We start from the raw sequence: 11,362 nt of genomic DNA, 5'->3' as shown, positions 1-11,362 counted from the left end.
CCGCGTGGAGAAGGTGACTGGCTACACCTTGTCAAATGGGGGGGGGGCGGAGACTAGAACTCTGATCTCTTGCCTTCCAGTTCAGAATTTTGAGAAGCGGACACCTTAATTGTTCCTGGTGTGGGCACAGAAAGTGGCCCAAGGCAAAGGTGTGTGTCCCGGGGGGGGGGGGGGGGGAGAAGGTTAGGAGCGATTAGGGACCTCTCTCCGGAGACGGAGCAGGGAGGAAGGGCGGGAGGCCTTCTTCCACTACCGGAGCCTGAATCAGGAACCGGCCCCACCCTGGCCACGCCCCGATCTGTGCCTTGAGCCCAGCCCATCCTCTGCGCGACAGCGCCACCTGCTGCATGGCCACCTTCATGGCAAACAGGGAGGGCCAGCCTCTCCCCAGCTTCAGCCTTGTCTCTATCATCGCCAATATCCCTAGAAGCACAAGACAGGGGCTGACCTATTCCTTCCTTGAGGCACCCCACTTCCCATTTCTATCTAGGAGGTGAGCAGTGGGCCCCAATGCAAAGGACTTCGGCCTGGGAAGTCAGGCCCACCTGGGCTGTAGACACTGCGGACACTCCCTAGTTGTGACCTTGGACCAGTCCCTTCCCTTGATCTTCAGTTGCCCTCTCTGTAAAATGAGGGAGGTAAGGAGGGATGGAGTAAATGATCTCTGAAACTGATCTTTCAGAGCTGATGTTACCACAGAATCATGGACTCCTCGGGAGGTGGAAGGAAGCGTCAGTATTCTCTGTTCTGGCTGACTTTCTATTACACCATGAATGCATTTAAAAGATTTCACAACAATCCTCTGGGACACAAACCACCCTTCTCTGTCCCAACTGGTGCCACCTGGAAAGGCCCAGAGAGCCAGGCCCTAATGGGAGAAGATCCAGGTGTCCCTGGGAAGGGCTGGGCTGGGCTGGGCTGGGAGTGACTGGGAGGGCAGCTCCAGGTTCTAGGCTAGAAACAGCAGGCCTTCAGCTCGAGATAATGTCAGTCCTAAGGCTCCCAACCTTCTCTGCCAGGTGACAGAACTGTGAAGGATAGTCTCGGGCACAGCTATGCCAAGGGCAAAGGAACTAGGGACCCTATTCCCAGTTTTGGGTCTTCTTTCTTCCCTAGAAAAGCTGAGACTAGTAAAAAAAAAAGTTACTCATCACTAATGTGAAAATATGTTTAATAGGAATGTATATGTATAGCCTGTATCAGATTGCATGCCATCTTGGCAAGGGAGGGGGAGAAAAATTTAAAACTCAAAAGCTCATGGAAGTGATTGTTGATAAATCAAAGTAAATTAATTTTAAAAAAGTTACTGAGGGAAAGAGGAAAGGAGGGCAGTGGGTGGGCAGGTCCTAACCAAGTACCAATTCTTCTCTACGTTGGTGGAAAGGAAGTCACCCTAGCCCACCAAACCCATTAAAGTCAACATCTTTATTTTTTTTAAACTTTTATTGATGCCTTTTGTTTTTACATCATAGTCATTTGCTGATATACCACCCCCACCCCTAACCCCACCCCGCAAGCCTTCCCTTGTAACAATGAAAAGTTAAGCAAAACCAAGCAACACAGCAACCACGTCTGACAGCAAATGCAAGATTCTGCACCCATAGTCCTCCACCTCTCTGAGGAAAGGGGGGACATGCGTTTCCTCATCTTCTCCAGGAGGGTGCAGATGGGTCACTACAATTACACATGCAGCTTTAGTGTTCTTATCGTTTACATAATTGCAGTCATTGTGTATATTGTTTTTCTGGTTCTGCTTACCATTCAATTTGATTTCAAAAATATAGAATTCATAAGACTTAGAGATAGCTGGAAAGGAGCTTAAAGACCATTTCATTTTACAGAGGCGAAACTGAGGCCCAGAGAGGGGAAAGGAGTGACCGCCCAGGGCCTCCAAAACCAGTGTTCTTTTCACTGAATCGGGGAGGCCCAGGACTAGCCTACATGTCCAACTGGAAGGGACCATGGGTGTGACTGATTAATAAATAGCCAATCACGTAATTAATATCCAATAACACAAAATCATTTCTACCCAATGTGGGATGTTGGATAGGGAGAGAGTGTTACACTGAGGTCAATAGGGCCCTCTTTCCCTGGCATCTGGCCTCAAATAGTTGATTTCACGGCTTCTCATTCTGCCCCATTCTGATGCTTGACGGTAGTGAGCGTGCTGTCTTCTGAAGTTCCCAATGCCTTCAAGCTGCTCCTCCTATGCTCCCATCTTGACTCCCCTGGTCACCTCTGTCTGGATGCCCTCCTACCATCCAGGGCCCAGATCTGACTGGGCCAGGCCACAGCTGAGGGACAGGGTCATTCCCTAAGCCCCAGATCATGGGAGTCTCACTGACCACCACATCCCATTGCTGACTCATCTTGAGATTGCAGTCCACTCACCCCGAGTTACTTTCAGACAAACAGCTAATCAAACTAGTACTTGGAACCCAAGTATAAGCCTGTACATAGCCCTCCGGCATCTTATCTGAGTAGATTCAACCCATCACTGGAGCTGTCAAGATCTTTTTCATCTAAGGTGTTATCTGCAAATTTAATAAGCAACCAAATGTATCCTTTTATCCAAATCACTGCTGAGGATATTAGGCCGGGGCCAAGCACAGATCCCTGGAGGATCCCTGCAACAGGGGGAAGAGTTCCCAACAACGAAAACCATCTCGAAGCAAAAGGGACGGTCTCTATCCTATCTGGGACCTCGGCTGAGTTTGTGTGACTGTCTCAGGCCCTGGGCACAGACAGACACACTTAGTTTAGCCCCTGGGGACCTGATAGCTGGGCCTGTTCTTCGAGAGGCTTCACAAGAGACAGACCTGCTCTCCTTATCCTAGCCTGGAATGCTCTCAGTCACTTAAAATCTCTCAGCTCCAGTGCCAAGAGGCTTTTATCAACTCCCTCAGCTGCTAATCCCCTCCCCCTCAAATTACTGTCTATACTTGGACATCATTTTTATTTTTCTTTGAACATATTCACTCCCCATTTCCCATGTAACTCCCTGAACACAAGGATTATTTTTTGTCGGTGTCCCTGGTGCCGCACAGTGGCTGGCACACAGTAGGCGATTAATAAGTATTTGTTGATGGACCGACTGGCAGAGCACCCAGACACTAGAGAGTGGGGACAGTTCTGGATTCCAGTGGACAGTGTAGACCCAGGTCTAGGGCCCCTCCACCCCTGGGCTGCGTCACCATAGAGTGACCAATCAAGGAGGGGGCCTGAGAGCCCTGGGCTGGGAGGCCTCAGGATCTGGGTTCAAAGTCCCAGTTTCAGCCTCAGTGCCCTAGGGAGCAGGCACTAGATGGTCTCTAAGATCCGGTCCAGCTCTAAATCTTTGGATCCTATGGATAGAGCTGTGCGGGCTGCAAAGGTGTGGGCATTTCCATGGGCCGCCCAGGGGCAGGGCCTGCCTCCTCTGGAAGCAGATGGGAAAATGACTACATCTGACATCCCACCTAACAAGGCTCCCCAGCCCAGGAAGTCCTGGGACAGCAACAATCTCTCTACTTTCCTCCTCCCAGCTCCTCCAGGACCACTTACTTGGTGGTGGGGAGAGGGGGATGGCTGCAGGAGACTATGCCAAGAAGAGGGGGCCTCTTTGGCCTAGAAAGGCAAACTCTTCGGGGGGGGGGAACCCGAAGGATACATACAATCAAGAAAGGGCTGAGGGGAACAAGCACGGAGCTGTTCATGGCACCCCGGGCACAGAGATCCGGAGTCCTGCCCACCCTTCTTCAGCCTGACCAAGGCAGGTTTTGGCCAAGTCCAAAGCTATCCTCTCCCACCATGGGAGACCTTGGACAGTGTTGATTGCCAGAAAAGTCAGTCCTGGCTTAAGATCTAAGTAGCTTCCCAAAAGTTTGGGAAGGAATTCCTGAATGACCGACCCAGAATGGGAAATTCAGATGCTTGGGGACATCCCTGGCCAGTGAGGTTGGGTTCCAGGCCCTCCTCGCCCAGGTGTCCTAACTGTCATTTCTAGAGCCCTTCATCAGCTTACAAAGGGCTCTCCTTACAACACCTCTGGGAGGTAGGTAGTGTAAGTATTATTTTCCCCATTTTACAGAGGAGGAAACTGAGGCCCAGAAAAGGGCAGTGACTGGCCCAGGATCACAGAGGAAGTGGTAGAACCAGGATTTGAATTCTAAATCCAGGGCTTTTGCCACTAAGCCATGCTGGTTTCTACAAACTTGAGCACCTAAGTGCATGCATGTGGGCGGGCACACAGACACACAAGCACACACGGACAAAGCTCCCAAGCTGCCCCTGGGGACCTATAGCACTCAGGGTGCGTCCCTCAGTGTAGGGAATGGCAATGAAGAAACTGATTTAGGCAAAGTCACTCAGCTGCAAGCCAGTTCAATTCCCCAGTGACTGGCCATAGTTTCGGGGCCCTATGTTAGGCCCAGGCACCCTTCATTTCCCCCCTCCCCCCCTCCCCAAGGAACTCACAGTCTAGTCAGGGCAACAGAAACAGCACCCAAAAGTTAGCACTGCCCAGCCTATGTGGGGGCTTTTGTGGGCACCAACCTCCAGGCCACCCAAGCCACCTCTCCACCCACCAGCTCGGGGCATTATTCTCTGAAGGCGCATGTCTCTGAATGACCCTGAAGCCCAGGGCTTGGCTCCAGGGATGCCCAACTAATTATAGTCAAAAATGGCAAAGGGCTGGTGACAGGTCTCATTGGCTTCTTGCTGGCATTCAAGGATCAGGGGGTCTCTATCGTTAGAGGGGGCCTTCGAGATTATCTAGTCCAACCCCTCATTTTACAGACAAGGAAACTGAGGCTCAGTAAGGTGAAGGGACTTGCCCAAGATCACAGAGTTAGGGAGTGGCAGAGCTGAGGTTCAAAGCCACATAACATGGCTCGAAATCCAGAGCTCTCCCACTGCTCTTTGCTGCTCCTAGGCAGGCCCTGGTTGGCAAAACTGGCTGGGCCCCTCCCAGATGCAGCAAGGTTAAAGGCCAGGTTCTTTAACACACAGGGTCCCAGGGGGCTTGGGCATAAACAATAAGGCTGATGGTGGAGATCTCCCCCCCACCCCATGCTTGGTGGTGCCCTTGACTTCTCTGCCAAGCTCCCCCAGGTGACTCCAAAGCAAGCACCAGGGAGAGGGGAGAGGAGGGTTCCATTCAAGATGGCAGCCATGAGAGATTCACCTAGAGATGGCCCTGGCACTTGACTGGTGGGTGGAGCTCCCTTGAGGAGTCCTTCTCCAAAGAGGGCCAGAAATCCCTCTCTTCAGAGTTCCCCTTCTCCCCTACCTCCGTCAGCTCCAGTCCTGGGCTCCTGGAAAGGGCCCAGAGCTCCAGCCAGCACCATTCCCGATTGGGTCAGGTTGGGCTCAGCTACCAGCAGGGTCCCTGGACTGGTGGCGAGTTCCAGTTCAGCCACGGGGGTCAGGCCGACAGAAGGGCAGCTGGTGGAGGTCTGGGGCAGCACAGAGATCCCTGGGGCTTCCTGGGGCTGGGAGTTACCCAGAAGCCCCTGCATCTGAAGTGGCTGAGGCTGCCTCAGGGCCTCGTCAGCCACGACACCCTGCAGGTAGGAAGGGGGCCCAGGAAGTGCCTCCTTCACTCCTGGAGTCCTAATGATGGCAGCCACCAGGGTCCCCGGAGGCCTGGACGCAGGCCCAAGGGCTGCCGACGAGAGGCTGCTAAGGACAAACGGACGCCCTGCTGAGGCCGAGCCCTCTGGGAAGCTAGATCCCAGGGGGAAGGCAGCCTGCAGGGTGACAATGTCCTTGAAGGCCGAGGCCGAAGGGACCCCCTGGAGGACAATTTGGGATGAGGTGGCCGAGGTGGCTGAGGAGCCACTGGCTAGCACTGTGGCCAGTGGGATGGTCTGAAGGGTCAGGGCTCCCAGGCCTGAGCTGGATCCGGCTGTAGACACTCCACCGTGGTTAGAAACCAAAGATGCACTGAAGAGAAAGAAAACAAGCCACATGAGGCAGGGGGGCAGCCCCCGGATACACTCCATGCTTTCCTACCTCTAAGCGTTTACTTAACACATCCCCTCCACCTGCAATGTCCTCCCTCCCTCTCTTCACCTGTCCAATTACTACCTTCTTTTAAAGTGTAAGTAACTCAGATGCACCTTCTCCAGGAAAGCGATTCCTTTCTCCTTAGCAGCATTTTCTTAGTGTCCTTAATTAAGGGTTGGGGGGGCATTACTTTATCATATCTTCAAGAGACATTAGAAGTTGTCCAATCCAACTCTCTCATTTTATAGATGGGGAAACTGAGGCTCAGAAAAGGGAAATGTCTCATCCAAGGTCATACGGGTAGATGGGATTTGAACTCAGGTACCCTGACTCTAGTACCAGGGGTCTTTCCATTTACTGCACTGCCTCCCCTTTGTTCTGCCCTTCTCATGTTGCATATATTATATTATATAAAATATATTAATCATTTTCACTATAGTTCTCTGGTTTGGGGTCTCAGCCCCCTACTAGAGTGTCACCTACTTGAGGACAGGAACCAGGGCCTATCCAAACGTCGTATGGCCTTCAGTGCCTAGCACAGGGTTCTGTATACAGCAGGTGCTTAATGGATGTTTGTTGGACGAAATTATCCAAGTCAGAGAAGCTATGTGTACCATGTGGAGCACATGGATCTCAGAGCCAGAAAGATCTGGGTTCAAGTCCTACCCCTGACACATCCAGGCTTTGTGATCCTAAGCAAGTCACTTCCTCTCTCAATGCTCTGGGCAGCTCTCTAGAGATGGTTAGAATCCACAAAAGCAATGAGGCACGTAGTCTGGCCAGGGAGAGTGAGAGCTTCCAAAATCCCCAAGATCGCAAGACAGTGACCCTTCTCTGGCCAAAGGGCCAGGAGGCCTAGCCCCTGGGGAGCAAGCATCAAAGCAAACCTTATCTTCTGGGTTTTGCCCAGGGTGAGGGAAAACGACAGTGGCCTAGCCTTTGGAGGAGAGGTCCAGTGAAAAGGGAGGGTTTGTCATCTTGGTGAGCCCAGGGTCCTGGGCCTGCCCCTGTTCTCGAAGTGGCAGGCTGTGGAACAATACGTTGGGCCCGATCCTAGCTGCCCCACCAATTAACTGTGTGACTTTGGCCAAGTCACACTCTCTCTGTGCCTCAGCTTCTGGATACTAACACCTGCTTCCCTGACCTCACCGGGCTGTTTCAACAAGCAAATGAGATCACGGTTGTAAAAGCACTCAGCAAGGAGGTCCGAGTCAGTTTCCTCCCGACAGCAGGTAGTCAGAGAGAGCACCAAGGATCTTACCTGACTGTGCGGGCCAGAGTCCCCCGAGCCTCACCAGGAGGGGCTGCTACAGCGGCGGCGGCGGCAGCCACGGCAGCCACAGCAGCCGCTGAGCTCTCCTTGGCCATCGCTTGCAGGCTCAATGCTGCCTGCGGGCCTTGTTGCAGAGCCTCCATAGGGGGATCCTTCTTCTGCTGAGTGGAAGGCCGGGCTGAAGCCTTAGAAGCAGCCCGGCGTGGAGGTGGGGCCTGTTGGAGTTCAGCACTGGCCTCATCACCCTCTTCATCTTCGATTATCACCAGGTCTTTAGGCATCTCCTTGAACTGGTACACCAGCCTCTGCCCTTCCACTTTGGAGAGGATGCCCCTCTGGTAATAATACCTGGGGGTAGCAGGGCACAGTTGGTGGGGAGGGAGACACCAAGCCACAAATGTCAGATGCCTGAGCTGTCCTGCCCATGGCAGGAAAGCCTTTCACTGGCTCAACCTCCAAAGACCTCGGAAATAATCATAATCGTAATTCCAAGGTCTTTGGAAACTGATCTAGCAGAGAGATTTCCCAAACATATTTGCCAAAAAACAATGCTAATAATTATCATCATCATCATCATCACTACTGCTACTCTTACTCCTATTCCTACCACTACTACTCAGAGATAAACTGGAATACATGTTGTAATCCACAACTCCCCCCTTTGACAAGTCCTAGCAGTGTGACTGTGGACAAGTACCTTTAGCTCTCAGTAACACCTCAGGCAACTCTGGAGAATTCCTAACTAGGGTCCATATAGCCCACCAAGGGGTCAGTGGATAGATTTCAAAGGGTCTGTGTTATCTTAGATTGGAAAAAAAAAAAAACATCCATCTTTATTTTCACTAACCTTTGGTTTCCTTTGTAATTCTATGTAGTTTAATTTATGCATTTAAAAACCTGATTTTGAGAAGGGGTCCATAGGCTTTATCACCCTGACTGCCCAAGGGGTCCAGGACCCCCAAAAAGGCTCTAAGCTGTAGAGCAGATGCCAATCTGGATTGCTAGAAGAGGTTTTCTCACTATAACTTTCCTAAACTGAAGAAATCACCAACCTGGTCAAATAAATAATAATAATAGCTCGCTCACATTTACATTGCTTTGAAATTTATAAAGCACTTTCTGCGGATTATCTCCTTCAAGCTAGTAGAGGCTAGCTGTTAGAGTCACTTTCTTTTTTCTTTTTTAATTTTTTTTTTAAATTTTTAGGCAATTGGGGTTAAGTGACTTGCCTAGGGTCACACAGCTAGTAAGTGTCAAGTGTTTGGTCTGAGACCAGATTTGAACTCAGGTCCTCCTGACTTCAGGGCCAGTACTCTATCCACTGCACCACCTAGCTGCCCCCAGATAGAGTCACTTTCACTCACCTAGGCAATTCCCAAGGGGCCTGAGCAGGGGATAGGGAGAAGGGGCAGGGATTGGGGCTGGGACTGGGCAATAATCAGAAAACTCACTGGGAGAGAGGTTAGCTGGAGCTGGAAGGAGCTTCCCCACCCAGAGGTGAGGGGCCCCTCTAGGGGATGGCTTGGGAGAAGGGCATCGGCCCCCCGCTTCCCTGGAGGGCAAAACGAGAGGCCCAAAGCAGGAAAGACTGAGGTAGGACACCAAGGAGAACATCTAGGGGATGCTGGGATGGGGCCCCGAATAGGCTTACCTCAGTGCCCGCCCCATGGTCTCGTAGTTCATGTCCGGCTTGTTTTTCTGCTTCCCCCACAACTTTGACACGGCCTTGGAGTCCACGAGCTTGAAGATGCCCTTCTCACGCTGGGTCCACTTGATGTACTTGGGGCAAGTGTTCTTGTCCTGCAGGAGAGCCAGCAGGAACTCCCAAAGGTAGATGGTATTCCCTGGAAGAAGGAATATTAGCTGTCCCCGAAGAGATTAGTAGTTCCCCAATCAGACTGGGGGCTCCCTGAGGGCAGGCACAGTGCCTCTCTCCTAACCAGACTGAGGGCTCCCCGAGGGCAGGCACAGTGCCTCCTCCCTCACCAGACTGGGGGCTCCCCGAGGGCAGGCACAGTGCCTCTCCCCTCACCAGATCAGGGCCTCTCCAAGAACTGGGGCCATGTCTCCATCCTCCCCCCTGCCCAGCCTCCCAGCGCCAGAGAGAGAAAGCAGTCGGTACCTTTGCCATCCTTAGACTTCTTCCGGATGGGGAAGTTGGGCTCACTGACTGGTGAGGGACAACGGGGTGCTTTCGCCTTCTGGACTGTAAAGGGAGAGATGGATGGGGAAGCAGGATGAGCACAGTGCCTCAGTGCCCCTGAACCTAGCGGCGTCTCAAAATGGCAGCAGACAAGCCCTGATGTGGCCAGTCCACCGAGGCACACGGCGCAGCTTCTCCTGCTCACACCTCATTCCATGGTGTCCCAACCCCAATCTGGGGGCCTCAGAGGTAGGCATGAAGAGGCCGGCTTCTAGGGGGCTCCATAAGCTCCTTACACATTGGCTTCCCTCTGTGCTGGTTTGTAAACACAGCAGCAGCACATGGCTGGTTCAGGCTCAAAGGCATTTTGTGTGTGTGTGTGTGTGTGTGTGTGTGTGTGTGTGTGTGTGTGTGTGTGTGTGTGTATTGGGGTGGGTGGGTGTACATGTGAATGTGCATGTATGTGCATATATATATATTTATTTATATATATATATATATGGGGAGACTTGTATGAACTGATGCAGAGCAAAGCAAGCAGAACCAGGAGACAAACAATATGAACAGGCTTTATAACTCTGGTCAATGCAGTGACCAATGGAGATTTCAAAAGCCAGATGGCGAAGCCTCTTCCTACCTCTCAGCAGAGAGGGGTGCACAATAGGTATGGAATGGGACATACATTATCAGCCATGGCCAGGGCGATGATGAATTTTGTTTGACTGTGCTTATTTGTTATGAGAGGATTTTATTGGCGGCTTGGGGGGAATCATTGGAGAAATAACAGTGATATAAAAAAATAAGAGAAAAATGAGGAAGAGGAGAAAGAAGGAAGAAGGCAAAGGGAGGGGGACAGAGGAAGAACAATGAGAGAGAGGGAAGGGAAAGAGAAGAAAAAAGAGGGAAGGGAAAAGGAGGACAGGGAGGCAGAAAGAAAGAGGGGGGAGAGAAAGAGAGGTGGCGGAAGAAGGAGAAAGAGGAGAAAGGAAAGAGGAAAGGAAAAGGAAAGCAAAGAAGAGCTCATCTGACAGTCCTGGTCCTCAGCTTCCTTTTGATCACAGATCTGCCACCAACCCATTGGCTGGATGACCTCTGACAAATTCCTTAATCCTGGCATGACGGACACAGAAGAGGTTGGGGAGTCCTCTTAGGCTGGGCAGATGCATCCCAAGGAGCCCCTCTCCAATGGCTTTTGATGCAATTTGTAACACAAAATGGAAGCTTGGGGCCCCGGGACTGCTACACCTTCTTCAACTGTGATGTTTGTCCACTGTGAGATAATTACTGTGGGAACTCAGTTTACCCCTGAGTAAAATGAGGCAGTTGGACTAGATCAGAGCGATTCTCCTTTCTCTAGCAATTTAAGGTTCACAACATGCTTCCCTCACAACAACACTAAAAGGGAGGGTGTATAAAGTATGATTATCCCCATCTTACAGAGGAAGAAACTGAGGCTCAGAAAAGGGAAGGGATTTGTTCATGGTCAATTCAATTCATTTCAATAAGTATTTATGAAGTGCCTACCACATGCCAGGGACCCTACCAAGGCACTGGGGATAAAAAAGCAAGCAAGTAAACAAAGAAAAACAGTGCCAGTAAAGCTCTGGGAGTTTACATTTCACTGGGGGCAGCGGGGCAGTGTAGGAAGAGTAAGGAACAAGTACATAGAAAATTGAATACAAACCAGATACAAAATAATTTCCACAGGTAGTACATTAGCAACTGGGGGATAAAGAATTAGGGGCCATTAGCTGAGCTTTCCAGAAAGCTGGGGGTTCCATGAAACAGAGGGGAGAAAGAAGTGTATTCGAAGTGCGAAGGGGTGGCCTATGCAGAGGCATTGAGATGAGAGATGAGCCGATGGGGAATTGCCAGTTTGTCTGGAACACGGAGCTTGTGAGAGAGAGAGACAGAGAGAGAGAGAGAGAGAGAGAGAGAGAGAGAGAGAGAGAGAGAGA

At 51.2% G+C, this 11,362-nt stretch overlaps 1 protein-coding gene across 2 annotated transcripts in view; it reads right to left on the bottom strand.

Annotated features, from left to right (window-relative positions):
• Positions 1-1,512: 1,512 nt before the first annotated feature.
• The window catches only part of ELF4 (E74 like ETS transcription factor 4), a 63,242-nt gene continuing 53,392 nt past the window's right edge, over positions 1,513-11,362 (bottom strand). For both annotated transcript variants that reach the window (XM_027836182.1, XM_027836189.1), the window contains exons 6-9: positions 9,384-9,467; positions 8,913-9,105; positions 7,250-7,609; positions 1,513-5,925 (exon numbers count right to left, since the gene is read on the bottom strand). In XM_027836182.1, coding sequence (XP_027691983.1) covers positions 5,247-5,925; positions 7,250-7,609; positions 8,913-9,105; positions 9,384-9,467 — 1,316 coding nt within the window. In that variant the 3' untranslated portion in view covers positions 1,513-5,246. The remainder of the gene's footprint in view (positions 5,926-7,249; positions 7,610-8,912; positions 9,106-9,383; positions 9,468-11,362) is intronic.

The sequence above is a fragment of the Vombatus ursinus genome, unplaced genomic scaffold (genome assembly GCF_900497805.2).
Source record: "Vombatus ursinus unplaced genomic scaffold, bare-nosed wombat genome assembly UNPS02004437.1, whole genome shotgun sequence".
NCBI lineage: Eukaryota > Metazoa > Chordata > Mammalia > Diprotodontia > Vombatidae > Vombatus > Vombatus ursinus.
This window is presented reverse-complemented; position numbering and strand designations above follow the sequence as displayed.